This window comes from Hippocampus zosterae, chromosome 19, assembly GCF_025434085.1.
Source record: "Hippocampus zosterae strain Florida chromosome 19, ASM2543408v3, whole genome shotgun sequence".
Classification (NCBI taxonomy): domain Eukaryota; kingdom Metazoa; phylum Chordata; class Actinopteri; order Syngnathiformes; family Syngnathidae; genus Hippocampus; species Hippocampus zosterae.
Window position 1 is genome coordinate 773,787 of NC_067469.1, and position 26,923 is coordinate 800,709.

At 50.6% G+C, this 26,923-nt stretch overlaps 4 protein-coding genes across 10 annotated transcripts; 2 read left to right on the forward strand and 2 right to left on the reverse strand.

Moving 5' to 3' along the window:
• Nucleotides 1–2: 2 nt before the first annotated feature.
• Nucleotides 3–5,711, forward strand: hsf2 (heat shock transcription factor 2). Its single transcript, XM_052052812.1, has 12 exons — nucleotides 3–285; nucleotides 650–758; nucleotides 1,022–1,149; nucleotides 2,173–2,297; nucleotides 2,400–2,475; nucleotides 2,559–2,620; nucleotides 2,757–2,835; nucleotides 2,936–3,069; nucleotides 3,206–3,481; nucleotides 3,701–3,800; nucleotides 4,448–4,514; nucleotides 4,600–5,711. Exons 1-12 carry the CDS (start codon nucleotides 163–165, stop codon nucleotides 4,899–4,901), a joined length of 1,581 nt encoding a protein of 526 aa, XP_051908772.1. The 5' UTR covers nucleotides 3–162; the 3' UTR covers nucleotides 4,902–5,711.
• Nucleotides 5,712–7,098: 1,387 nt separating this feature from the next.
• On the reverse strand, nucleotides 7,099–12,922 carry si:dkey-71h2.2 (low density lipoprotein receptor adapter protein 1). Of its 3 annotated transcripts, none has more exons than XM_052052824.1 (10): nucleotides 12,188–12,922; nucleotides 10,175–10,317; nucleotides 9,876–9,988; nucleotides 9,287–9,401; nucleotides 9,001–9,073; nucleotides 8,839–8,907; nucleotides 8,517–8,647; nucleotides 8,165–8,199; nucleotides 7,973–8,001; nucleotides 7,099–7,726 (listed from the first exon to the last, which is right to left on the reverse strand). In XM_052052824.1, the coding sequence occupies exons 1-10, from the start codon at nucleotides 12,270–12,272 to the stop codon at nucleotides 7,680–7,682; spliced, it is 840 nt and encodes a 279-aa protein (XP_051908784.1). In that variant the 5' UTR covers nucleotides 12,273–12,922; the 3' UTR covers nucleotides 7,099–7,679. The 3 variants fall into 3 exon arrangements, with proteins under 3 accessions (XP_051908784.1, XP_051908783.1, XP_051908785.1); XM_052052823.1 differs by having other exon boundaries at nucleotides 7,973–8,004; XM_052052825.1 differs by lacking the exon at nucleotides 7,973–8,001.
• A 122-nt stretch (nucleotides 12,923–13,044) lies between these two features.
• Nucleotides 13,045–21,775, reverse strand: si:ch211-278j3.3 (E3 ubiquitin-protein ligase RNF19B). 3 transcript variants are annotated; one of them, XM_052052811.1, is made up of 12 exons: nucleotides 21,645–21,775; nucleotides 19,025–19,352; nucleotides 17,538–17,677; nucleotides 17,275–17,454; nucleotides 16,343–16,800; nucleotides 15,991–16,196; nucleotides 15,653–15,800; nucleotides 15,428–15,590; nucleotides 15,190–15,304; nucleotides 14,983–15,102; nucleotides 14,701–14,905; nucleotides 13,045–14,556 (listed from the first exon to the last, which is right to left on the reverse strand). In XM_052052811.1, exons 4-12 carry the CDS (start codon nucleotides 17,431–17,433, stop codon nucleotides 14,397–14,399), a joined length of 1,734 nt encoding a protein of 577 aa, XP_051908771.1. In that variant the 5' UTR covers nucleotides 17,434–17,454; nucleotides 17,538–17,677; nucleotides 19,025–19,352; nucleotides 21,645–21,775; the 3' UTR covers nucleotides 13,045–14,396. The 3 variants fall into 3 exon arrangements, with proteins under 3 accessions (XP_051908771.1, XP_051908769.1, XP_051908770.1); XM_052052809.1 differs by having other exon boundaries at nucleotides 14,683–14,905; XM_052052810.1 differs by lacking the exon at nucleotides 21,645–21,775 and adding an exon at nucleotides 19,847–19,999 and having other exon boundaries at nucleotides 14,683–14,905.
• Nucleotides 20,226–26,222, forward strand: znf513a (zinc finger protein 513a). 3 transcript variants are annotated; one of them, XM_052052806.1, is made up of 5 exons: nucleotides 20,226–20,506; nucleotides 21,462–21,595; nucleotides 21,686–21,820; nucleotides 23,443–24,150; nucleotides 24,285–26,222. In XM_052052806.1, the coding sequence occupies exons 2-5, from the start codon at nucleotides 21,556–21,558 to the stop codon at nucleotides 25,211–25,213; spliced, it is 1,812 nt and encodes a 603-aa protein (XP_051908766.1). In that variant the 5' UTR covers nucleotides 20,226–20,506; nucleotides 21,462–21,555; the 3' UTR covers nucleotides 25,214–26,222. The 3 variants fall into 3 exon arrangements, with proteins under 3 accessions (XP_051908766.1, XP_051908767.1, XP_051908768.1); XM_052052808.1 differs by lacking the exons at nucleotides 20,226–20,506; nucleotides 21,462–21,595; nucleotides 21,686–21,820 and adding exons at nucleotides 22,963–23,095; nucleotides 23,214–23,322; XM_052052807.1 differs by lacking the exons at nucleotides 20,226–20,506; nucleotides 21,462–21,595; nucleotides 21,686–21,820 and adding an exon at nucleotides 22,962–23,322.
• The last annotated feature ends 701 nt before the right edge of the window (nucleotides 26,223–26,923 follow it).

Here is a 26,923-nt window from a genome sequence, read left to right on the forward strand (position 1 = left end):
TCTCGCGGTTCGCACCTTGTTTGCACGCGTGGTGTCCCACGTGAGGGTCATTACGTAAAACTCCTTTTTGACCAATCAGCACCAAAGCACTTGAAACGGAAGTTGTATGAGCCTCGTCCACAAAAACGGTAAACAATCGCATCCCCTTCGCCAAAATCGCGGATGCTTTGTGAAAATCATTCAGGTTTCGAGATGAAACACAACTCGAACGTCCCGGCTTTCCTCACCAAGCTGTGGACGCTGGTCGAGGATGCGGACACCAATGAACTTATTTGCTGGAGTCAGGTAAAGCTGCCACTGGTGCGCCATCAGCTCGCTCGTGGGAGAAGCTAACACGAAACAAGTGGCCAGCGAAGCCGTTTACCGTCGCGAAAACGCAGAGCACCGACCGTCGTCTCGCACTGATTTGAACATTAACAAATTCACGACTTGCCACGGGGTTGTGAAATGCCAACGTGATGTAAATAGAACGCGTTTGCTTTTCATTTTTTGACCAGACAACCCTGTGCGCGACCGGTTAATCGCAGCTAGCAAGAGCCTTTAGTGTTTGCAAGCTTGCTGCTAAATGTACCTCAGCCAACAATCCCTTTCATTCTTACATTTTCACACATCCAAAATATATCTCATTATGGTGTTGGCTCTTTTGAAGGAGGGCAATAGCTTCCTAGTGCTGGATGAGCAGCGGTTCGCCAAGGAGATTCTCCCCAAGTTCTTCAAGCACAACAACATGGCCAGCTTCATCAGGCAGCTCAATATGTGTAAGACACATTTCCTTGTGATGCGAGTGTTGTTTTGTTTTTTTTAGTCAATGAAGTTTGACTGCTTTTTTTTTCATTCGCATAAATTAGCGATTCCAAACGTTGGCAGAATTCAGGAAAGACTTTGAAATACTGTACACTTGACACAACGTGGAAATACTGTAAAGCAGGGGTCTCTCACGGATGTTTTCATCGACCGATTCGAAAATCTTAGCAATGCGACACATCCCGGTTGATTGTGCAAAAATTCAACTTTCATTCAGATGGCTTCCGTAAAGTGATGCACCTTGACCAAGGCATCGTCAAGCAGGAGAGAGACGGCCCTGTGGAGTTTCAGCATGCTTGCTTCAAACAAGGACAGGATGACCTGCTGGAGAACATCAAGAGAAAGGTAAAGTCTCGCAATATTTGAATCTTCTTGAATTTTCTTCCATAGTTTGCAGGTGGCGCGGCGCTCGACTGGTTAGCGCGTCCGCGATGGTCAATCCGGCCTGCCCGCATGGAGTTTGCATGCGTTTACACGACTGCCACACATTTTAGGTTTGGTGCAGTTACTTTTGACATGTCACGGCAGTGGTATCCAAAATACGGCACGGGGGCCATTTGCAGCCCACAACATGACCCAATAAAATCTACGTATAATACCAAAAAGGACATCAACAGAAAACCCATGAGATGAACTCGACCATACAAACCAAGTTATCATTGTTTTTGTGACCGACTTTGACGTGCTTGGAATTTTAAGGTGGCCTTCCATTCGTCTATACGCGGCCCTCAAATGGAAAAAGTTTGGCCACCCCTGACATAAACGTTGACTGAATAACTCGGGTTCACATCTGGACTCTGAACAGCGGCTCTGGAATGGAGAGACGCGACCCCAGTGACCGGAATATGCGGGAATCTGCGTTTTGGCGGAGTCTGGCATCCGTCATCATCAGTCATCTGGCTGAAGCACGCTGTACCTCTTCCGATCCTTCGGGAAATCCAAGTTCCATTTCACTTCCTGTCATTTCAACATCATGTCTGGAAAATTCAGCACAATCGGATGCACGTGACATTTGTTTTTTCCCTTCCCAAATTGCTCTATGGCAGGGGTGTCAAACTCATTTTTGTCGCGGGCCACATTTGAGTTAGCGTTTCCCTTGGGGGGGGCCGTTATGACTGAAACCATACAAAGAAGTCACAAATAAATTTACATTATTCGACATTTTGGAAAGCATTCCGCCAGTTGACACGTTTGCTCTGCTTTTGCGGGCCACGTAAAATGACGCGGCGGGTCAGATCTGGCCCCGGCGCCTTGGGTTCGACACCAGGCGGTCTATGGCATGAGAAACTGCTAAAAAAGATGACCCCGTGTACACCATTGTTTAAATTTCTGCCTTTTCTTGGGGGCTCTCAATTCTGGCAACCAAAGGTCTCAAACACGCGTCCCGAGGAAACCAAGATTCGACAAGAAGACCTGTCCACCATCTTGGCCAGCGTTCAGAGCGTTCACAGCAAGCAAGAAAACGTCGAGATCAGGCTCGCAACCCTGAAGAGGTCAGTCCACTGTAGCGTCTCGCCTCCCATGTTTGCCACAACTTGCTGCTGTCCCAACGGCTAAGCGGACCCGCCCGCCCGGCACTGCTTTTTGTCCCATAGGGAGAACGAAACTCTGTGGACCGAGATCTCGGATTTGAGACAGAAGCACGCCCACCAGCAACAGCTCATCAAGAAGGTAAACGTTACTCGGACCGAAGCGGGCGTCTTTTCTCCCCGCCGACGACTGACGACTGCTTTTTTGTTGTCGTTTTCTTCCAGTTGGTACATTTCATCGTCACGCTGGTACAGAACAACCACCTGTTGAATCTAAAGCGCAAAAGGCGAGTGCCGGCAAAAAAGTCAAAAAGCCCCGTCGAGCCGATTGCAATGTCGCGCAGACGATCGGAGGAAAAATACAAAATACTGAATTCATTTCGAGCGCCAGCAATTGACATCTGACGTCTCTTTTTTTGGCAGGCCGATTCTCATGAACGGCAACGGAAAGAAGGCCAAATATTTCCACGAGCTCTACGATGACAAAGTGTGCGTGGAGCAGGTCGGTGCCGGCCACTTGAATATTTCTTTTTTTTCAAATAGGCGGATGGATTCAGTCGAACCTTTTACGAGGCCGTTTGTTTTTGTCCCGACCCCGTTAGTCGCCCGTCAGCAGTCGGAATAGCGTGAAGGCTTCCGAGGCGTTGGATGACGTCATCATCTGCGACTTCACCGAGAACAACGTCGAGCGGGCCACCGACATCACAGACGGCTCGCCCAGAAACAACGAGCTGTGGTGAGTCTCCGCATCGACGGCGCACGAAAAATCGGCATTGAACAGAAATCGAAATAAAAGTGGACTCGGAAGCGAGCCGTCAAAATGGCCTCGTAGCGATTGGCGGCGCTGACGTCCGTCTTTCAAACGCCCTCAGCGACGTTGAAATAGTGGAAGTCGATTTGGAAGCCTGCCCGGTGCTGGAAGCCGAGGCCGAGGCTTCCGACGCCGCCTGCGTGGAAGACGTCAAAGAGGCCGAAGCGGCGGGACAGGCGAGGAGCGGCGCGGCGGATGCCAACGGAGCGACCGGCGGCGGCGGCGCTCTTCAGCTCAATAAAGCGTGCGGTCCCAGTCTGGAAGACCACTTCAAGATGATGGACTCCATACTCAAGGAAAACGGAGCCATCTCGCAGAATATCAACCTCCTGGGCAAGTAAGTGTCTGCCCATGACGAGATCATCAAAAGTCGGATCTGACAAAATGACGTTGATAAAGCGGAATTATGAGGCGTGATTGGTCCGTTCTGAGTCCTTCGCCGTTTTCTTCTCGTCTCATACAATCAAACTGTTGAATAGGACTTTAGAAATGGTGACATTGTGCCTACCGTGCAGCTAATCCTCTTGTGGCGATGTTGTGACCCCCCCGTTGTCAGGCTTGAGCTCATGGACTACTTGGACAGCATCGACTGCAGTCTGGAGGACTTTCAGGCCATGCTTTATGGCAAACCGGGCATCGACGTCGATCCCTTTGAGGTAAAAAAATAAATAAAATCAAATCAAATGACAGCACTCAAACGACATTTCCAGAGCCCTTTCCTACAATCATGGCTGGACACGGAGCCAAAAGAATTCGTACGGCACTCAATGAATAACAAAGACGGTGAAAAGCGGAAAAACTGTAAATAGAGTCTCGTGCTGGGTCAAAGGTCAAAGACAAAAAAAAATGAGTTTGAAAGATGGCCAGCGAGGGGGCCCGCCCAAAGCGGAAAAGGCTCCGTCCCCTTCGAGCCTCCAAATCGTGTCTGATTCGCCAGTACCAGTACTAGTACCAGTCAAGAGGCGAGCAGCGGTATTCTGGAGCAACTGGAGACGCTTCATGGAGGATTGGCTGACTCCAAAGTCATCCAGCCAGGATGTCATGAAGGCATAACAAATTTCGCCAGCTGCCAAAGGTGAAAGACGCCGGACGGGACAACGGCACCAATTTGCCGGTCCAATTTCAAATCGCTGTCCAGTTGAAGAGCCAAGTTCTGGACTGTTGGCTTAGGAGAAGGAGTCAAGGGGCCCCAAGATGGATGTCCAAGGGCCACCGGGACCAGACACTTCACTCGCGTTTTCTTTTCCTTATCCTCTGGAACACGCGATTGGCTTTACAAGTTGCTAACGCTTTGATTTTCCAGGAGAGCGCGTCCTCCAAACAAATCCCGACGCAAGTCGACAGAGGCAAGCAGGTGGAAAACCACACAGGTGAGCGGGGGCCGCAAAGAAAATCCGCGCCGGGCGGGCGCTCGTCCTCTCGGTTGACCGTCGTCCTCGCCGCCTTTGTGTTCAGACAAGCAGCTGATCCAGTACACTTCCTGTCCCCTGCTGGCCTTCCTGGATGGCTGCGCCGCCCCCGCGGAATCGGAGCTGGGCGGTGGGAGCGGCGCCTCGGCCTCCGCCGCTTACGTGGGCTCGGAGCCCCCGTCGGAGCTGATGGACGTGGGCGTGGAGTCGAGGCCGCCCGGGCGCAGCTCCCTCGTCCGCCTGGAGCCCCTCACGGAGGCCCAAGCCAGCGAAGAAACGCTTTTCTACTTGTGCGAACTGAGTCCCGGCGGCCCGGATGCCATCTGCCCCGAAATGGACCAAGTGTGAGCGCCGAGGCCACCTTGTGGCCTCCCCCTCTCGCTGCGGTTGTGCGACTTCACCGGCAAGGCTTTCACACTGAACCGGTTTACGGACAGAAATGAATAAGCTGATATTTGTTTGTTTTTTTTTTTTCGTTTTCAAAATCTAATTACTGTCGCGTGTTTCGTGAAACTCTGTTGCCGTGTCAAAATTTGCACTTCTACTACCGGCACACAACAGCGATATCTGTCGAGTTCAATGTCACCGTTTTCCCTGCCGTCACCGGACGTTGAGCCTCCGCGCGCTTTTGGCTGCCACCGCGAAGCAACTAGCTCGCGGTCCACAAACGGGGGCGTTTCTTGCTTTTAGAAGCTGGGGGGCTCGTCTTGCGTTCTGCGGAAGGGAAGCCTTTTCTGTCGCGCGTGTGTCGAAACGTTCAACGGGTTTGTTTTTGATCTGAATTGTTTTCAGCTTATGTCGAGTTGAAGCACAGACTGCGACCGGTGTAAATGCGCACCAGCGTCTCGAACACCGATAATATGCTTTCCTGAGCACGTAGGCTGTATAAAATATCTCTATTTATTCTCGTTTGTTTTTTTGTTTAGTTCTTGTCATTTTCGGTCTTTTCCACAACAGCTGTCATAAAGCAACATTCCTGATGTTAGCGTCACAGTTGGCACGCTTCCCTTTGAGTTCCCTTGGATTTGTTATTTTGTCCCCCCAAATTCTTGACAACTGGAACAAAGCTAATTGAATGAGCGCTTGGGATGTTAACGACAAAACAAGCGGTCGGTTTCCCTGTGTGATTCTGATTAGAAAAACAATGGCGGCTTGTACCAAATGAGAGAGCTGAGATACAATAGATCTTGAATTTCACATTTATGGATTATTTTTTTTGTGACAGTATTCCAAGTGAATGCTGTCAAATCCACCAGATGAAGAAACGATGGGCCGGTTAAATAGAGCAGTGCGCGCGAGCAGCATGATGATGGCATCGGATGCCTTTACCGGTCATTTAATTTATTTTCGGCTTTAAAAAAAATTAACACTCCAGCGGTGAGTCAACATATTTAAATAAGTTTTTGCCGTTTCAATGTTTAAAAATGAGCGCGAGTCCTTGAGGCCAAATTTCAATATAAAGCTCGTCTATAGGATCTCAGTACCCAAGTCCAATGCGCTTATGTGTGTGACCTCATGACCTCAGGAGTTGTTTTTTTTTGGGACTACATGTTGTCCGAGTTGTCAAGAAAGAAATGGGAAGCTTGTTTGTTTTCAGAGCGTTTTGGGAGAATGTTGGGAACTGACCGCTTGTATTTGGCCTCCCAAGTGGATCAGCTGTTTGTTAAGCTCTTTGGTGTCCACACTTTTCAACACGGGATCCAAAATGTCTCATCACTGATTTAAAAGTGCCTGCTTTTCCCTCCTAAGCATCTGTTCCATCAGATGGCTCTTTGTTGTTACAAAACCTTTGCAGTCAAATTAAAGTCTGGTGAAACTAAAAGTCTACTCGAGTACTCCGTTTTTGCAGTCAGGTGTTGCCAATTTAGCGATTTTAATCATGATACCGTATTGAGCTAGTTTTCAGAACCTCTCGGCACTTTTCGTTCGTGTATCATTCTTACCGTTTTCAACATGCAGCCGGTGCCTGCCTCTGCCTGAGTTGTCTACTGGGTCACTTTTGCAGGGCCAAACCAATAAAGAAAAAGGATTGGAATGAGGAGCGGGGAGGACAACAACAAAAAACAATAATCGACAGAAGAAAGTTGTAATTCTAAACATATTTAGGGGGGTGGGTGGTTACTCACCATTTGTCTCTCCCGTGAAGTTCTTCCTCTCCTCGAGCGTCCATTCCAACATGCACCTGGTCAATTATGCAAATCGGACGATGACAACGACACAATTGAGCGACTTGTAGGACAGCCAATAGCCACTTTCAACTTCCGGAGACGCTGCAGTTCTCTGCGCACCCCATAGATGGCAGGCTTGTTCAACGTTTCACTTTCATCACGTCTCATTGGGAAGCAACGATTTCTGTGTCTTTTTGCAATGAATGTCTCCAAGGAGAAACGATGCGCGAGAAGAAAGGAAAGGAGACGAATGCGACTGCAGTCGCCGACTTTCCAATCGGGTATTAAACTTGGGCAAGGGAGGCGCGCAAGCGTGTTCATCTGTCAATCAAAGCTCTCGATTGGCTCTAGCGGCCAGTCTCCAATCATTGTGACCCCAAGATTTCTATTTATTTAATATGTCTATAAATAAGGGAAGGAAAAAGGTGAATTCTTCCTTGAGTAATCGGTAGAGGAATTAATTAACATGAAAAAAAAATCATACACACCACGTCAAAATCAACATGACCGAGATGTCGTCATTTAAAGATCGGTTCAAGATTTGCAGCACAAATGATTTAAAAAGAAAAGAAAAAAGTCATTTCCACTCGTCAGAGGTTGTTTTCTGATTTCACTCGGAGCGTGTCGGTGAAGTCTCCAATGCAGAACACAACACGCAATGGACTAGTCTGAAAAGTCCTGCATTCACTCTTAGGGCTTCGCATGCCTTGGTTGGCATCTGCCGCTCCTCAATGGCTCATCATGTCCGAGGTGGACCATTTAAGGCCGCTCCTGCTTCCCTCCCACAAATTAGACTTGGCGTCCGTCCGAATGAAGATCCGGCTTGACTTCGCTCCGCCAGTCCCGTGTGTGAAATCGGAAAAGCCCGAGCTCGTAAGGCTAACGGAGCATTCTTCTCCACATCTGGTTCCTTTCTGGATTCTTGGCCCCGTGCAGTGCGAGAGTCCGACTTGGCGACTCAAAGCTGCATCGTCATAGACGGATCAGGAGCCGGGCTTGACCGTTCTGACGGAAACAATCAAAGGCTACGTCACAGATCTCAAATGATGATGACAACGACGGTCAGGTGAAATCAAAAGGGCCACTGTGGAGAAATGCGAGGAAAAGCGAAAGAACCAAGGGAGGCCTACAACCGGGTCACACACAACATGGCGGAGCGAACACGTGCCAGAGTCGACTGCAAAGCAAAATCGACTTTGGGAACGTAGTTCCAACATGCGCCAACACTTTGCATCCATCAGGGAGACTTACCACGACACGCGTCCTCGACGTCCATGCTGCTGCTTGCAATGGAAACAAGACAAAGCGAACAGCCCCCATTATGCGGGTCCACAAACGCACACAAACGTTCAATCCCAGCGCTCCGAAATTTTCCTCGACCAAAGAACTCATTTCAATTTCCACCCAAAATGAAAAATATGCTGCGTCCTGCTTGAATGTTACCTTGACAGATGGTCCTCCACGCCGTCGTCCGCGTCCTGGAGACAAAGAAAACAGGAAGTAAATCCATGCATTGCTTGCATTATTCCCAGCTTTTGACGTTCATCCCCTCGAGCTTGTCACACACACATTTTTATTTTATTTTGTTTATTTAATAAACACACACACAAACCGTTTTAAATACATCAAAATGCTGTCTCATGAATTAGCAGCGGCATTAAAAAGGCACTTGTGATTTTGGTGCCATCTAGCGAGGAACACTCGTAGTTGCATCTGCTCGCTGCTCACTTCATATAAAGTATGAAAGGCCGCGCATTCATTTCATTCGGAAAGTGAATGAAGTGCGCCGACCTACCCACGAGTCGTGTCTGATGGGTCGCCCCCGAGCAGGGTTGACGCGAGGCGACGGCGAGCCGACGGACGTGGACAGGAACGGCCGACGCGGCTTCTCGTCCACGCCGGCGGACGCGCACGCATCCGGGCCGCCTGAAGATGCAGACGCGTGGCTTAAAAAAAGATCATGGGTGGACGGTGGACCTGGACTTACGAGAAACTGGTTGGGATGAGCCAAGCTATGAAAAACCGTGAGACGTATCGTCGGAAAAATATGCTAATGAGTTATCGGAATGAGAAAAATCATGAGCGTGGCTCCTAATTGTTTCTTTCCATCATCTTACCTGCAGGAAGACGGTGAGCGTCTGTTGCTGCGCAGGTACAACTTGCGTTTCTTGCCTTTCTGCTTTTATCTACAAATAGAAGACCCCCCCCCCCAAAAAAAACCCTAAATGTGAAGACGATGGTTTTATTATGACGGTTCATTTTGTCGATATTCAAATGACCTTGTTGCGCAATCTCCCAAAGATCCAGAGCTACTTTGAAGGCCTGCGCGACCGTCAGCGTCACGGCTTGAGCCTGCAAAAAAATTAATACAGTATAAATATTCATTCGTTGCATGATCAATATTTTAAGTCGGATAAATAAATATGCAGGTGTAGAATGAGATAAAACACGCATGTGTAAAATGTGTTCAGCCAAAGCTCTGAAGTTGCCACGCACTTTAGGTCACTGTATGTACCTGTTGTAGTGTTTTGTAGTCCCCCCCCCCCCCCCCCCAGTCAAACCTACAATCTTCTTCTTTTGGCAGAGGAAGGCGTGACACTCCAGCGTCTCGTTGAAGGCACTCTGAGACACGTATGCAAACACCTTGTCTTGGCTTTTATCTGCTGTGCAGTAGGAGATTCTGGACAGAAACGAGGGGGGGGGGGGGGGGTGGGGGGTGGGGAATATATGTTGTCTATATTTAAACACGCCCGCATCTATAAGCATCTATAAGCTCGTGGTCTCATTATGCCGGCAAAAAAAAAAAAAAAAAAAGGAGGCATATCATTTGGATAATCACATAACGGGTGGACTGCACTAGCGTGCGTTCGATTCCCACAAGGCAGCATGTTGGGGGCGGAGCCACCACTCATTTATAGCCCGACTTCAAAGAGTCCGACGCTCATATTTCTTTCCCTAATCATGCGCAGTATTGTGCCGGAGCCCCAAACAAATTTGCATGAAGCAGCCTTCTCGGCGGCGCTTATTTGTTGCCAAGGCTGCATTTGTATCCGGCACAATGGCTCAATTTGTCGTTCTTTTCTAAAATAAAAACATTTCAACGCGTACCTCCAGGCATCCATTGCCAATTGATTATTTCCCAAACACCAATCACCTGTAGATGGAGACGTTTTCAACCAGGTCGGCCGTGTCCGTGTCCGTAATGACGATGCCTTTCGGGGAGACCGTCAACGTTACTTTGCGGAACTTCTTCGCGCCGGCTCTGGCCTGCGGATTCCCCAAAAAAAGAAAGAAATTCTCAGTCAGAAGCGCCAAAACTGCACCATGTGTGAATTGATCAACACTGACAAGTGAGAGCAAAAGGAGGGAGAGGTCGGGGATGGGGGGGTGGCCGTCTCATTTGCAACCCTGAATTAGTGATTGTGTGGCCATGAAAAGCTTTTTCTCACGCACGGTGGTGACAATCCTGCGGATGGCGGCGGCGGCCATGTCCTCCCCTTTGGGCTGGCCCACCAGGGTCATTCCCAGGTACTTCACGTTGAATGCCATGCCCTCCAGCAAAGTCTCTTTGGTGTCCGTCCAGTTCTCCGGGAGCTCTGCAGACGCAATCAACAGATTAGGACAAAGAGATCCCGCGCGCGTGGCGTAGAAGGACGGAGCAATGTCTCACTAGCACACACGCGCGGCCTCCCGCTAGCTTGCGCCGGCGCCTTCCAATAACTCTGAATTATTAACTCGACTTCAATGGCGCCTGGCCGAGCGCTCGCATGCCTTTGATGTTAGCCCGTGTGAGCTCACGCCTGCTTGACAAATGCGGCACGTCGAGCGCCGCTCCTCCGCAAGTCTGCTCTGAATCAATATTTGCTCGGGAACGTCTAGAACATGCCGTGCGATATGGGTCAAATTTTGAGATGCCAATTTGGCCCCCCGATTGAAAAGCATACAAATGCTGCAATCCCCAAAAACAAGATCCTCCGCCTTGAAGCAGGAAGTAGTCGGCAGATCCACCACAACAAATACGGTGCCGCAGGGTCAGGAATTGTCCACACGGTGCCGTCGGCCACTTGTTAGGAGTCTCGAGGCCCCCCCCTTGACTGACGAGCCGCCGCCCGCATGCACATCCCCCGCCCTCGCCACAGAAGATGATGATATTCTCTTTGCGTTGACATTTTTATTCATCGGAGGGGACTTTGAATCTGGGACACCGCCTTGATGGTGGAAAATAGGCCACGCGTTGAAGAATTCATTGGCAAAACCAAGGACCCCCCCCCCCCCCAATACGCCGCTGACCAACTAAAGCGCCGCGACTGTATTAAAGAGCACCGGGAACCTCGGGAGACGCAGCCGAGCAGCTGCTCCTCAAATATTGACAACAATAACAATGTGGGGGGGAGTCACAGGAGCAAACGGCGCACGTTGCCGGGCAACCGCATCCTCAACAAGCGAACAGATGAAGGCGGAGTTTGCAAAGCACATCGTTGAACGTCTTGGCATGAGCATCACCAGAGCGGCGAGCGGCCCAAGTAGCTAAGGAGTGCCACGTAACGCCAGCTGAAGAACCGACCACGACAACGACGCACTCGGATTGTGACATTCATCCACCCGGGGAAAGACAAACGCTGCCATCGGTATTTGCAGCGTGACTTATGCAAATGAGGCTTGGGTGACATTATTTTGTGATGCCACTTAAATGGGAGCCACTCAAGGAGTCAAATTGACAACGTAGTTGCAGTTTTTGCGCGAGTGTACTTGATGTTTTCCTTGACACGGCAAACAGGATTCTGCTCAAAGTTTCAAGTTACATGTATACATGTATACAAAGATACATGTATTTCAAAGAACTTGGAATATTTAGCTAGTAACCTGAACTCAAGCCAACAGTTTTTTAATGTTAATTTCTCTGCTCCGTTTGACCTGGACTCAGCGGTTATTTAAGAAAAAACAGCTGATTTTTTCCCCTGCCATATCAACTTTGACCCCAAGGAAACTTTTATTTTAACAAACACAACATGCTTGGATGCAAAAATCAACCAACCCCCCCCCCCCACACACACACACACTATTTAGCTGTTTGCACCATTCGCCGTGGAATCTCATCTGCCAGCTCCTCCAGAGTCACTTTTAATCGCCACTAAAGCATGTGTGACACTGACTTGTCCTCATTAGAATTTAGACGCGCGGCCGGCCACATGCCGGCAAGCAGCTGCCGCGATTTTTTTCTCCCTAATTGGCTTTCAGTGGAGCCTCCGGACGCCGACAATGTCAGCATTTAATCGGTGCGTTTGCTCCGTGTGCTCCTCACACAACTATCTTCTCAGTCTGCAGCCAAAACAAAGAGACAGTGATTTTGCAGATAACGGAGTGAGGTTGCCGTGGTGATGACGCGGGGGGGGGGGGGGGGGTGACGTTTACATATACATTGTTGAATTATTTCACTCTCTCTCTCACACGCACAGTCTGACTTACTTTGGTGCTTGGAAGTTCCCCACGTATGCCGCGGGACGCCGGGGCTCTTGATAATCGCCCTCCCGGCGTTTTTCAAGGCGTCCATCGAAGACGTGGCCGCTCAACTTCCGTCAGGTGGACGTTCCCCCCTCCAAGGTGGAGGCTCCGCTCGCCAGGCAGGCGGTGAGTGCGAGGGAGGGAGAAAGAGAGAGAGCGCCTCCTCGCCTCGTGTCCCGGTTTGGCACTCTCGAGGTGTCCCGCTTCCTCCCTGGTGCCGGCGAGCAACGACGACTGATGCTAAGCAGCGCGTCACACTATCCGGCTCGTCTCCGGTGTTGAGGGCGTGTCTCTCCAGGATCGGTAGGCGGGCGCCCAAACTTCATCCCTATTTGTTCATGTTGTCTTTTTTATTTTCTATTCTTTTTTTTTGGGCGTATCTGAAATTATTTGTAGATTAAATGCAATAGTGTTGATGACATAATTTTTTTTTCTAATAGTCATTATAGGAAAATACTACATTAAATACGTTTATTTGAATTGATTTAGAACAAGGTCGCGAGTGCTATAGCTTTCTTTTTCAAAATACAAATAATAATAATAATAATGATGACTGAAAAATAAATCACATTCAAATACATTCCAATGGAGGGAGCATTTAGCACCGTCTGCCTTTTAGCGCCCTCTGGCGTTTTTAGCGAGTCATTGCAGTCCATCGTACTCATAACATTTCAAACGCATGTATTAAAATCATGACTATATTGTAATCATTTCATATATATTTTAAATTCGACATATTATATTTTTGTAGTAATTGTTTAGGTCTTTTAATGCACTGTATGTACATATATGTTGACATGTACATGTCCCCCCCCCCCCCCCCCCCAAGTCAACAGATGCACAAACATGCCCTGTAACAGTGTCTGACATAGTGAGATATTTATTAACCCATCATCATTTCGTCACACTCATGAAGCAAAGCGGTTCCTGACCAGTCACCTTATTATTCTGCTCGTTTTATTCGTGGAGTGTTGGCCAGAGGTCGTGGCATCATCGTTATCATCATGCTGCTGCTGCTATATTGGTGGTGTCCTGTGATCATTTCCAAGCATCTCAATCCTGCCTGTCAGATATACGCGACACACACTCCGCTAAGTGTAACGCGTGTGTGTTTTAACGTGGAAGATGAACAGACAAAAGTCGTGGACAAAAGTCTTGGGCCGGGTCCTCTTGGTTAATGCAACACGTCTCACCGGGAGACATGGGCTTGATTGTTCTTAGTCCGTTACGTTAATAAAATCATTCGGAGGACGGGGAACGTTTTTCTTGCACTTGTACTCGCCACGTGCCCCACAACTTTTGTCCACATGACTTGTGACTTTGCCGCATTCCTAAGCGCCACAAAGTCACCTTCGCCGGCCGTTTCACGCTTGAGCGGCCCGGCCTACCTGTGCATGCTCAGCATTATATCCTGATCGATGTTATACCTTGTCTAGTTGGGGGCGGGTGGCTATAAAATCTTGCGAGGGGGGCGGTTTTCTTGTTAAAAGGGTGCTGAATGAAAGAATTAGCCCAACAGAGAAGACGAACATGCTTAAATGTCACCACAAAACGGAGGCTCTCCGGATTGCTGACAACAGGGGTGGGCAAAGTTTTGCACTCGAGGGTCGCCGTTTTGGATCATGAAAATATTGGCGGCGTTCACCTGCAAAAAGTCCGAGCAACCAAATAACATTTTGTTCTCATTTTCAATTCAATTATTTAGCAATTAAAAACGACTCAATTAAAGTCCTTCAATGAGATACAAATGCACAAAATTTCAGGGCTGGAGAAAAAAAAAAAATCTGACATAACATCATGTCATCGTCGTTGACCTGAAGAAGTGCTAACAAGTGAAAGACGGAAATGTGAGGAGGGGGCCATTTTTTTTCCAAGTCTGCCTGCGTCTGTTATTTTATTCTTCACAATCAATCAGTGAACAAAAGATTGAATTAGATAAATGTACGGGATTAAAAACATGATTAAAGGACCCAGAGGGCCATATGGGACCCCGGGCCACACTTTGCCCACCCCTGCTTTGAAATGACAGACACACTAATTCAGCACTTGTGCGCACACACACACACGCACACACACACACGTCATTCATTAGTGTCTTCCTCACACTTAAAGGCATCTGGTGGGAAGGAAGCAGAAGTCAGCCATCGGGGGTCCGTCGTTCCCGTGGCGGGAGTCATACGTCTTCCGACTCAAAGACGGGGAAAGCGTTCGCCGAGCGCCCCAGGGACTCCGTCGACAAACTGCGGCTGGAGAGGACGCTGCTGAGGCTGGACTGGCGAGCGCCTCTGGGCTGCCTCTCGATCTCCACGCGCACTTCGATGTTGGTTCCGTCCCTGCGGCCGCAGAACAAATCCAATCAAGTCAAGACATTGCGGTGGTCTCGGCTGAGCAATTTTCTTCAAAATGACAAATTTAGGTAGCTTGGGGGTGGGGGGGCATGGGGGCGTGACACCATTTACCTCGAAGCGCCGTCGCACCCCGATCGTCCGGCCTCTCGGGTGGGGTACCCGCCGTGGCGTTTGGGGGACTCCTCGGCCGCGTCGGATCCGGGTGTGGCGCCGGGGGGCGCGGGAAGTGCGGGGCCCGCTTCCTGCGCGCTGACCTCCTGCACGCTGGTGTCAGCCAGCGTCGGGCTGCTCTGAGCCCGCCAGTGGTCACTCACCATGTGAGAGAGAAGTAGATCTGCGAGGAAAACAACGCAAAGGCGTTAAACGAGCGGTCGCCAACCACCTGTAAGATGGAACGCAAGCGTGACTCACAGCCGGCGAGGTCCTCCAGCGTGTCGGGCGCGTCGGCGGGCGGTCGACACCAACCGTTCCTGCACAGCGACATGGGCACCACCCCGTACACGTACGTCAACATGAGCGGCACGCCCACGCCTGCGCACATTCACCACGTTGCCTTTTGACTGCGTTGCCGCGAGGGATCACGTCGAACGGACGCGCCGAAAACGCCCTTTTTCTCACCTACGGCGACGGCGGCGATGACGGGCGACACAAACACCGACATCATGACGCCGCTGGCCACCGTCAAGTAGTGTTTACTTCCTGAGATGTTGTTTTTCTTACAACGGCCGTGGACCTGCAAAACGGGCAAAGGCCGTCAACCTGGTGGCGAGCGCCGGGATTGCGCCGCGTCATGTGAAAAACCCGTTTGCCGTTCTCGACAAGGAAGGAAGTCGTTTTCATCGCAGGCGGCGCGTACCTTTCGGCCCATGTAGATGGGGATGCCCACGATGACGACGGGGATGGCGAGGCCGGCGATGAGCGAGATGACCACGGGGGCGCCCAGCAACATGCCCACCTGCCACAGAACTTTGCGCGTCTGAGACCACGGCTTCTTGCCCCAGAAAGTACACCCTGAGGGACTGAAGCGCGAGCAGTCATGAGACTTTTTGTTCAATTTCGGGAGCTAAACACGGGCGTTTACCTGAGGTAGTGCACGTCGGTGATCTCTTGCATGCACAGCCAGCAGAACTGACAAGCGCACACCGTACAGTTCATGCGGTTACAGCTGCCGTCGTTGGTCTTCATGATGTAAGCGCCGCAGCGAGGGCACGGCTTGATCTCCTCTGCATCTGCGTCGAAAAAACGGCGTCCAAAGTCAAAGCTGGCGCGCCGGTTGTTGAGCTAGCGCCGTCAATGCGGTCACAGCAACAACACGGGCTATTTGCCTGCTTGTTGCTAGGTAGATTAGAGGCACCACCCTCGGTGCGGACCATTGTTGCGACGGGATCGTTCACGATTGGCGTGATAGGACGTGCGCACCTCCTCCGGGTTCTTCGCTAAAGACGTAGAGCGCAGAAGCGTCCTCGCCGCCCGGCCCTTGGTGCGCGCGCTGGCGCCGCGCCTGGTCGCAGGTCTGGTTGGGGTGCCAGAGCTGGCGACAGTGGTAGCAGAACTCGGTGTGGCAGCCGTCGCGCCCGCACTTCAGCTTGGGACACTCGGCGCAGCCGTAGGCCATCACCGCGTAGCTGTGGACCGAGGACTATGAGTTGCTAGGCTGAATCCGTGGCTTACAATCAATTCTTATGCGCATCAAAGATCTTACAACGGTTCTGTATTCATTGTGAAAATGAACTTGTTACTAGGCAGACATTCTTCAGGCATTCTTGCATACCTGCAGTCCGGTGCGGGACACCAGCGCGTGTCCGGGTCAGCGGCCAGGAAGCGCCGCAGGTGGTACTCCTCAAACCTTTCCAGCAGCGCCGGGTCATCCAGGATGGTGCGCACATCCAGGGGCGCCAGGGCCTCGGGACACTGCGGGCAAGCGATGCCCACGCGGCTCTCGGAGATTTCGATGCGCAGGTACTGGCGCAGGCAGTCGGCGCAGGTGCGATGCGGGCAACTGAGCAGTGTGGGGAAGCGGCGCCGCGGCTGGCTCAGCAGGCACAGCGGGCACTCCTCCAGGTGCTCGTCCGCCGCCGGGACGTCGGCGCCGCCGGCGGGGCCCGTGCCCGCGGGCAGGCCGGACGCTGTCGACGCCGCCGCGGCGCAGTCCTCCGCCTGCGCGGCACCGCCGTTGCTGCTTTCTGCTCCCGAGAGTCTCCGATCGTCAGAGTCTTTGGTCGTCTGATCCTAGGCAGACGAAAACACGCGCTCACGTTCTTCGACGTTTTTTTTTTTTGCAATGAACCAGTGAGTAAACCGACTTAAGTCACGACTGCAGATGGATGTTGGTCTAACGGTTGCTAGGCAACCTCATTGAGGCAAATTAGCAATTCATTAAATCAACACACTAATGGATTTGGGCTGTAACGGGCGCAGGCAGCAGCTGAGCCACCCAAAGTTAATCATCGACAGCCTCGCTCTCATCTTATGCTCCCCTCGTAGCGTCCTGTCGGCGTTTCTGTTCCAGGACGAATGCTTTGAAAGGTGCCGTCGAAACAAAGGAGCATTAACACGAGAGCACGACACGTTAGTTGACCTTTGTCAAAGTTTGACAAGGTCTCTGCCGTTTTAGTGAGCGCAAGTATTTTAATGACAAAAAAAAAACACGTTGCAGTTCCAATCCAAATTCCAGGTCCCAAATTTCGAAGGATCCGCCCTTACCTGGTGCGGCAGCTGTTGGCTAAGGGTGAGCGTGATGGCCACCTCCTCTTTGGGCCGAGCCTCAGCTGGCTTTTCGGGCCGCGCTTCCGATTTGGGCTTTCGACTGAAGAAGTTGAGGAAGCTGAGCGGCCCCCCCGTCTGCTGCTTGGGCCTCTTCATGCTCGGCGGCTGGAGCGGCAACTGAGGACGAGCGCGGGTCTGCGACCATTAGCGCCAGCGCAGTGTGTGTGTGTGTGTGTGTGTGAGTGTGTGTGCATTCTCACAGTAAGAAAGGGAGCGATGGTGATGAGCAAAAGGAGGTGACCTCCGTCACTAAGGGAACATCACCGAAACTGATACATGGACAGCTTTCTTCTTCCGCTGGATTGTACTCGAGTACTTTTAGGCCTCCTTTTCACAGCAACTGCAAGCAAAAAAAAAAGTAAAAGTTATTCAAAGGAGGTGGTTCCTAATTTTTGGGCTACCTTATTTAGGGTGAGAGGGTCAAAATGTTCGAAAGAGCTCTCAGTATAAACACCCCAAGGTTTGAAACTCTGCCAAATACAACCACGATAAATGAACAACCATTTTTCATGAATGAATTACCTTTGATTCATGAACACATTTGAAATCAAATGAACATGTAAAAATGATTTAGAAGCATATTAGAGCATTACTGAAGTTATGTCTGCCATCTAGTGGCAGACACTTTGAAGTGCCGCGACGCCTTCCCCGCGCAACCCTGGCCGGACGGCAGCGCGCAGCAGCAATGCAGCTTTTCGCGAAGGGTGACCCCAGCCTGCCCGCCCGCCCGCGCGCGGTCAGCGGCATCCTCTCGCACACGGCTGCGGAAGCCCTCATTAAAAATCTGTCAGGACCACTTTTTTCCTTCTTTCTTTTGCCGTTTGTTTTAACACCGAGTAGAAGTACGCGTGAGTCGTGTCATAGTACTTTATCATGCCAGTCAGTCGTGCCATTCTGATGAATATGATTTGGGGGTTTTTCACACAGTCTGAACACTAGGGGGTGCAATGACAAAGGAGCGACGACGATCGGAGACAAAGAAGAAATAAGAGCCAAAGGAGCAGTTTCTGACAAGACGTATCTACGATCTCAAGTTCACAATCGGCAATGAAATGAATGAAAATAGAATTCATCTATTAGAGTTACTCCCTCCCCCGCAAAACACCCAAATGTGTGTTTAGTTCCGCAATAAAATTGCAAGATAGAAACAGTAAAAAGAAAATAAAAAGTAAAAACATCTGCTATTCACATAACCTGTCAAGATATAAAATGTGTGCACAAAACGCAAGTGCACTCAACGTGGCCTTGCTTCTTCTTCTGTGGGGTTTATTTGGCGGATGACAAAGCAGCTTGACTGTGCATCGGCGCCACCACCTGAGACTGTCTTGGCACTGCAGGGAAACCAGTACGAAGTGGTGGTGGCCGAATGTCAAGGCAAGGCTCGGGACCTGCGTGCGACACGGAGCTTCCTTTCCAATTTACACAGCAAATTGATGAGATGACGAGTTCTGTTGTCGGAAGTCGCGAAACGCCGTTTTGCCTGCCTGGTGTTGAATTTCCGAACGGTTGCGGCGCGTTAATTAGCAAAAACGCAAGCGGACTTCACGTGCAAGTCCGAGCGGGGTGTCGCGATGGCAAGCGAGGGAGTGGCGCTTTGCAATAGCTTGGCACGGAAAAGAGCCCCGCAACGCAACAAGATGCCACCAAAACATGGAGAGCAAGATGCATTACGTAAACGGCTTCCTACCTCGCTGTGCGCGGCGCATTACACAAATGGCTCCTCCCCTAAAGCAGCATGGAAAATCCTCAGGCGGTGTCCTCCTCTTGCCCGCTCTCTCTGTCTCTCTCCCCCAACGGCTGGACGCGCCTTGAAGCCGGCAGGTGCAGCCCGCTAACAGGGTGCAAGGGGTCGACGGCCGGGCAGGAGGCGACGCGAACCGCGAGGCGCGGCGAGGAGATGGTGTGCCTCGGCCCGGCGTGCACTTGCTGACGACGGGCCCGGAAGGGGGGTGGGGGGGGGGGGCACACTGCGGTGACATGGACCAATGGGATGACGCAGGAAGCTGAGGGTTCTCCTATTCATAAACAATACAAATAAGATCAAATAGAGGGCGGCCGCGCTCATGCAAGCACCGTTCGTCAACAACACGCACATTGTTCCTCTATATGATTCTTTTTGTTTGTTATAAAACAAATATGGGATTCAGCTAAGGTTTCTTATTTGTACCCAAAACGTTTTGTTTTTCCTCGCACTCCTGTGTGGATCAGATCAGCTGTTGTGATTAATATTTGTCAACTGTGGACCTGACCTGTGCAGCCCTTCGAGACGGTTTTCTGACTAAAGGCTATTTAAATAAATTACTTGACAAAAACACCATTACAGAAAGTTCAAAGGACAATCAAGGTTTTGGCCAACGGTGGTTTGTGAAGATAAAGCCGGAAAAACACGCACACACACACACACGAAAAAAGCCCGACTTTTGTTACTTGTTGGCTTCATCTGGCCATTCAAATTAGATCCTGTTCTTTTTCAATTTTAATGCGCCAATTAAACACTGCATTCTCTGACCTTAGTTTTGTCATAAAACGATTATTATTTTCGACATGTTCGAACGACGGCTTCCTCGTTAAATTACCCCCTCCTCTACCACGACGTAATGTCCCGTACAGATTTCGATCGTTTCAAAATAAAAGTTTGTTATTTGCCAAATAACTACGAAAGGAGTCTGAAGAAACCAATCCAGTGAAACGTAGAATTGTTATAAATTATGTTATAAATTATGTCTATACAAGACAACAATTGAGATGTGATTGTTATGCCGGTCATTAAAAACGCAGTATTTAGCCAGCGCATTCATGCCGAATGTTATGCCCCCCACCCCCCCCCAAAAAAATCTATCTCAATAATGACGTCATGAGATGACGAAAAGCTCCAGTTGTTGTAAAAACGAACGCTTGAAAGAATGGCACAAACAACCGCAAGAGCGATGTGCCCTTTACTGCGAAGTAACGCCCTCCCCCCGCGCCGGAAGTGTCCTTGTTGTTCCTCGCTGGGAGCTCACACAGGCGAATCAGAAAATCAATTAAGTTATGAAAAATAACATTAATTGCCTTTCTTCGTCGCCGCGGCTCGCGAAGAAATGGCGGACGTGCGTGAGTGGCGGGCTCGCGGAGCCACATGTCTCCTCTAAAAGGGTGCGCTGCGGCGAGGACTACTTTCTGCGCTTAGGTGAGCTAGCATGACGGACTCATTTGGTCAAGTTGACGTTAGCTTTCACCCCCGGCTGGGTTTCCAAAAAAAAAAAAACAACGACGAGGGAGCTTTGACGTGACCGCCCACTAATACATTTAAGGACTTGCCACGTCTACGAAGGGCTTTTATGTCTACCGACGTGTGAATCAATGGGTGTCTTAAAATGCCGCGTCGTGCGGTGTTTTCTGTCGCTTCGTCGCTTAGAAGCTGCTAGCCGCATGCTCTTCTTTTGTGGACATGTTGTCATTAAGTCGTCACCCCCACCCCTCGCCTCCGCTTTTCTAAACGGCTGCGAATATTGTCCCGATGTGCGTGTTACGAGATGCATTATTCATTTATTCCCCGACCACGATAAGGATTTTTTTTATAGTGTTCCAGTATTTAGTTACCTTATCGGTCAACCGAAAAAGAGTTTTCAAACACTCGGGCGCGTCGTAAATTAGTCATTGCTGTCGCATAATTTCTGCGTCAGCGGGGAGGGGCTCCCATCATTGTGGTCATTCATGATTTTGAGATGTGTATTGTACAAAATGAATACAAATAAAACGCGATCTGTTCATTTGTGTTGTGCTTTGCAATTTGGGATCTGTTCTTGCCTTGAGATACAAGTTGATTATGTTGCCTGCGCTCACAACTTAAAACACACTCTCAAGTCATACGTCTCCTGTGAAACGGAAGGCAAGGAGTTACAGCCTTCCCCAAAATGCCAACCAAATTTAGGTGACCTGCTGCCAATAAGAAAAATAGCACTTCCTACGAATAAAGGATATCTTATCTTATCTTACTGATCTCAAATCACAAAAGCCATGAAACGCTGCCATCCACAGGGAGGCATCAGGTCTTTACAGTGGTTTACAAATGTGAATGAAACCCGTTTTCTCAAAAGAATATACCCAAAAAAATAAGCCATTTTTTCCCCTTCCGTCTACAGACTTCTCTAAAAATCACTGTCAGATGCACAACGGGCCGATGGTTGCGGCAGTCCGTGGGGAGACGTCGTCAGTAAATGAGAGGCTGACTGGAAGATGCCAAGGAAAAAACAACAGCATCCACAGCCAGTCAAGTGTAAGTACTCCAAACAAGGAGTATGTACACGAGAGTTCAGACACCTTACCGGTGACGTGTGAATTCTTCTTCTCCCCCTCCCCACGGTAGTGGATTCAAAAGCTGTTGTAGTTGCCGCGAGTGCAGGAAACCTCGCCTTCGATACAGACTTCCTCCTGGACCACGACCTTCAATTTGCTGATCCTTATCATACCGGCAAGATTCTTGGCCTGGAAAAATTCTCAGGTTGGTCATCGTACTGTACTTGTTACGACAGTCCGACCTCTCTGCATGTGGCGAAATGCGTTTTGGAATTGCCTTGCAGTAGATGTGACTTTAGGCTTTTGTAAAGTGCCGCTTTGTCTTGGAAATTTGTGCATTTTCACGTTTTGTCCTGTGATCTTTTTTTTTCCATAAAATTGTCTTTCCTTCAAAACAACCAAACAAAAACACCCATTTACTTTCCTGTCTCATGCCCCAATGAAACTCTGAGCGATACAAACCGAAATATCCGTTGGCGTACTTCCCTTTGGAACAAAAACACCTTACCTTTAAGAAGCCGCATGCAAACTGCCTCCGTGTCCTGTTGCTGCGCGACAAAATAACGGGCGGAAGACTGCAAAACCTACAAAGGATATGTGACGCCATTATTATATCAAGTATAGGAAAAAAAAATAGATCTCTGACCATTACCATCAAGGAGACCATCATGAGAAGACGGTGCATTCATCATCATCATCATCATCATCATGTGCTGTTACCTCTGCCGCTGCCAATATCATAACCCCATCATCATCATCATCATTACCATCAGCCACCCTCACAAGCATGGTCATCATCATCATCATCATCATCATCATGAAGCTCTGTAATCATCCACTAAGAGAGGGTGGGGCTGTCTAACGCCCCAAAAAAAGGGGCGACCCAAACTCTTTGGCTCCGCTCACATATCGCTCTCGACGTCTTGTGAGGTAAAGCCGCGTTTTCCGAGCCGAGCATTTTGGCCGTGGATCCTTGCAATCCGTGAGTATCAAAGAGTGACGGTGGACGTCGTGAAACTGGAGTCACAAGGCCGTGTCGCGCGTGCGCGCCTTGATGATGATGGTGATGGTGATGATGATGAGCGCGCTTCTTTCCATGCTCTGAGCTCAAAAGTGCTGAGGTTTGGTTTCGGTGTGGCGATGCTTTTTTGCGATCTGAACGGCAAGTGGCAAGGGAGGTTGGTATGAAGGGTGTCGGGGAGTTACAATGGTCTGGCAACAGGGGAACTTTACAGTTGAGTTGCGTTTTCCAGTACGAAACCTTACCAGGGGGTTTCGTATATTGAAATATTGGGTGGGGGGGATGTAATAAACATTAATTTCGTGTTCAAAATTTGTGTGGATTTTCACTAGTTGCGGTTGGGCATGGATAGCGACGGTCAACAATAATGTGATTGGCTTTTGTCTTGTTGTAAAAAGGCTGCGATTGGCAGAGGAGAGAGAGACCAATCCCTAGCCAGGAAATAGCGAAAATCCGCAAGTAAGTGACGGCAGCCCAATCAAATAAAAGGGGGGCCTCGCAGTTGCCTGACGTTACCACGAGATGGCAGCAAAGCGCAACCATTTTTCCTTTTGTCTCCAAACTCACTCCGACATAGTTGTGTGGAAGCAACATGCCACAGAAAGGTGTCAAAGCGCTACTTTTCTTGCTTTTGCCTGAGCACGCAGACGGCAAAACAAGCTGGATTATTCCCGTTTGTTCCCACGGTAAGTTTTATCACTTGCCGGAAACGTTGCCACCCCGTTACCCGTTTCGCTGACGGTCGAGTCCGCCGATCAAGTAGTTGACAGTATTGACGCTGCCGTCTCCCCCCCCCCCCTCCGCAGAGGTAGCCGCTGAGATCGGTTTCTCCGTGTATCCTCCGTGTGATGAGGATAGCTCCGACTGCAGCAGCAGCAGCAGCAGCAGCATGGATAGCGAGACGGAAACCTCCCACGGCAGCACCCCCGACCACGGGCGGGAGGACGATGGCAGGGCGGGCCGCTCGGAGGCCCCCTTCCCGCCCTACCTGTCGTGCCGGGGCTGCGGCCAGCTGCGCGACGACCACTCGGTGGACCTGGCGGCGGCTCCTTACTGCCTGCGCTGCTGCAAGGCGTCGCGGGAGCACAAGAGCGGCGACTTTGCCTTCGGGATGCAGGCGCACTCGCCGCTGGACAACGTGGCCGACGGCGAGGACAAGAACAAGCTGCACTCGTGCCACCTGTGCGGCTTCTCGTCGCGCTACGCCAACCACGTCAAGCGGCACATGAAGACGCACAACGGCGAGAAGCCCTTCAACTGCCCCGTGTGCGCCTACGCCTCGGCGCAGCTGGTCAACCTGCAGCGCCACCTGCGCATCCACACCGGCGAGAAGCCCTACAAGTGCGAGAGCTGCGCCTTCGCCTGCAGCTCCCTGGGCAACCTCAAGCGGCATCAGCGCATGCACATGCCCGTGGGCGCCGGGCCCGAGCCGCTGCAGCAGCCCGCCGCCGGGCACGCCGGCCTCAAGAGAGGCGGCCGCAGGGCCAGCGAAGACGACGACGAAGCTGCCAAGGGTACGTTTGTGAAAACCACCGCGTATAGCTTTTTTTTTTCTCCTTTTGGGCCACTCGCCAAAACGCTAAAGCTAAATAGCATCTCTTGCAGCATTATCTTCTGCATTCCTAATCCGCGCGCCGTGTCATTTCAGAGGTGGCGGCGGCCTCGGCCCACCTGACTCTGGCGGCTCAGAACGCCGACTACCTCTCGGCCTTTGAGAGTCTGAAAGGGGCGTCGCCGCAGTCCGCGCCGGCCCCCGGCGCCGCCCCCTGCCACCCGCCGAGCAACGGCCCGGGCGCCGGGGCGAGCCGGACGCCGCCGTCCTCGTCGCTGTTCCCCTTCACGTGCCGCCTGTGCGGCGCGGTGCTGGAGGACGAGGACGGCTCGTCGGCGCAGATCTGCGCCAAGTGCACGCTGGAGATGCTGACCAAGGACTCGTCGTCGTCGCCCGGCAGCCCCGGCGAGCGCGGCGACAAGGTGTACACGTGCGCCGCCTGCCCCTTCCTCACGCATTACCCCAACCACCTGGCGCGCCACATGAAGACGCACAGCGGCGAGAAGCCCTACAAGTGCCCGCAGTGCGACTACGCCTCGGCGCACTTCGACAACCTCAAGCGGCACCACCGCGTGCACACGGGCGAGAAGCCCTACAAGTGCCACCTGTGCGACTACGCCTGCGGCAACCTGGCCAACCTCAAGCGGCACCAGCGCGTGCACTCCGGCGCCAAGCCCTTCGCGTGCGCCGTCTGCAACTACAGCTGCAACCAGAGCATGAACCTCAAGCGCCACATGCTGCGGCACACGGGCGAGAAGCCCTACAAGTGCCAGGAGTGCGGCTACACCACCGGCCACTGGGACAACTATAAGAGGCACCAGAAGAAGCACGGACACGCCACCGACGGCTGGGTCAAGATGCCGCCCGCCGCCCTCGGGAGGAACCAGGACGACAAGGGCGGGGCCCGGGGCGGCCACCGGAAAGAGGCGGCCGCCGCCGCCGCCGCTGCGCCGGAAGTGGCCTACATGGCCAGGGAGGGCGCTCAGACTATGCAGCACCCCAACTGGAAATTGGAAATGGTCTAAAGACGGCGTTTTGGTCAACTCTATGATGCCTGCCCTTTGCCTTCTGTCGTCGTGTGTCACCCTTCTGCCCCCGACTCCTTCAATGCCAGCCTGCCAGAGGACAAGGATGGTCACAGTTGTGCCGCTACAGGTTGGGTCAACTTTGTGCTCCCAAATGGAAGTTTCGTCCAAAAGGCAAATGCATCTGCTCAAAGATGTTTGCATAATTGAGCAGATTTACACTTTTTTTTCTGGAGACCAAGGAGTCTCTTACCGTAAAACAAAAAGGTGTAAAGTACCCATTTTTTCGTCTGCTAAAAAAAAAGGAAACGCCAGGTCAGTTTCACATGAGGGGCACAAATGGAAATTTTTTTCCCCCACAGGCCACACTTTTTTCAAAGTCTGCCACTACCTAAAGCCAGAAAATGGAGTGCTTCACAGCATTGAATCTAAATTAGTGCTTCGATGAATAAGGAAGACAAACGCCAGCCAGCCCCCCGCCCCTTTTCCAGTATTGGGGAATTCTTTACCCATCTCAGTTTTCATACTAACCCAAAAGCCGTAAAATTAAGTCTAGCCCCTATTCTGCATCAGTGCCGTGGATAAGGAAAAAAAAGTGATGCCTTTTGGGGCGGGGGGGGGGGGGGGGGGGCTTCTGTGGAATCTCCACACACAAGACTGACCTTGACGCGACGGCTTAAAAAGCGCAAAAGTGGCGTGAGCAGGAGCGAACGGCGTCAAAACAAAAATGGCATCTTTTCCAAGCAATTTGGATGGGCACTGGTGAAGGTGCGTGCCTTGAAAGTGACAAACTCCCAAGCCAAGTGCTTCTTATATCGTCGATGGCTCTAAAATGAACTACGAGCCTTCCCAAATGTGAAGGACGGCTCGTGTCGAGTTTTTTTTTCCTATTTTGGTCATCGGTGTGTAGCTCTTACGTGTATTTGTGCGCGTGTTGTGCGTTTATTTTCTCACTGTGAAAATAGCCGTGGTTTACTGGAAAACAAAAAGATGGCATTATTAGAACGTCCGCATGTGTCCATTTTTATTTTTCTAATGCCGTTACTCTAAATACATTAATAAATATATATACATACACACACAGACACACGGATATGGGATAGGATGGTGGTTGTCTTTGTAGTTTTGCCCCAAGGAAGCGGCGAGGAACTAATTTTTGCTTTGATGTATGCAAGGGAAGAAATGCGGTCGGGTCCGAGTTGGCGCTATCCAAACTGTCGTTTCCCCAACGCCCGCCCGCCAAAGTTATGGTGATCGCCTGCGTCCTTTTATGCAGCATCCGTCTCATCAATGCCTTAACAAGCAGCACACAAATAATTTAACACTTATTAAATGTCTGATGACTTGTCCCCGTACAATAAAAAAAAAAAAACACTATTTCCTCAGAATGTGGTCTGGTTTATTTTCACCCAATGCTTATTTCAAGATTTGGAAAAGACCGAAGAGTTCATCTGCTCCGTTGCTGCTTAGTTTGGGCTACTTTACATTTAGCAACGGTGTCATCTTCCAAAGGGTATTTTGATCCTACAATTTGGGATGGTGTTTAATTGTTCTTAGCATATGGGAGTGGGGGGGGGGGGGGGGGTTCGACACAAATTGTATTGACTGCATGAGAGATCATGATGACCTACCTCTCAAGCTCAAAAACAACAAAACTAGTTCTTTGAAATGAAGATTTAGCTCACTCATGTGCCACAATTGCTCGACAAA

Bases quoted from the DNA above. Each gene is read 5' to 3' on its own strand.
- hsf2 (XM_052052812.1), top strand. From the start codon at position 163: ATGCTTTGTGAAAATCATTCAGGTTTCGAGATGAAACACAACTCGAAC. The intron at 1,150-2,172 runs GTAAAGTCTCGC...TGGCAACCAAAG, and splicing joins TGGAGAACATCAAGAGAAAG to GTCTCAAACACGCGTCCCGA. The intron at 2,836-2,935 runs GTCGGTGCCGGC...CGACCCCGTTAG, and splicing joins ACAAAGTGTGCGTGGAGCAG to TCGCCCGTCAGCAGTCGGAA.
- znf513a (XM_052052806.1), top strand. From the start codon at position 21,556: ATGCCAAGGAAAAAACAACAGCATCCACAGCCAGTCAAGT. The intron at 21,821-23,442 runs GTTGGTCATCGT...CCCCCTCCGCAG, and splicing joins TGGCCTGGAAAAATTCTCAG to AGGTAGCCGCTGAGATCGGT. The intron at 24,151-24,284 runs GTACGTTTGTGA...GTGTCATTTCAG, and splicing joins CGACGACGAAGCTGCCAAGG to AGGTGGCGGCGGCCTCGGCC.
- si:ch211-278j3.3 (XM_052052809.1), bottom strand. From the start codon at position 17,433: ATGAAGAGGCCCAAGCAGCAGACGGGGGGGCCGCTCAGCTTCCTCAAC. The intron at 16,801-17,274 runs GTAAGGGCGGAT...TCGTCTGCCTAG, and splicing joins GCCAACAGCTGCCGCACCAG to GATCAGACGACCAAAGACTC. The intron at 15,591-15,652 runs GTAAACGCCCGT...CTCGCGCTTCAG, and splicing joins ACCGACGTGCACTACCTCAG to TCCCTCAGGGTGTACTTTCT.
- si:dkey-71h2.2 (XM_052052823.1), bottom strand. From the start codon at position 12,272: ATGGACGCCTTGAAAAACGCCGGGAGGGCGATTATCAAGAGCCCCGGC. The intron at 9,074-9,286 runs GTAGGTTTGACT...ATTTTTTTGCAG, and splicing joins TCTGCCAAAAGAAGAAGATT to GCTCAAGCCGTGACGCTGAC. The intron at 8,908-9,000 runs GTCATTTGAATA...TTCTATTTGTAG, and splicing joins TTGGGAGATTGCGCAACAAG to ATAAAAGCAGAAAGGCAAGA.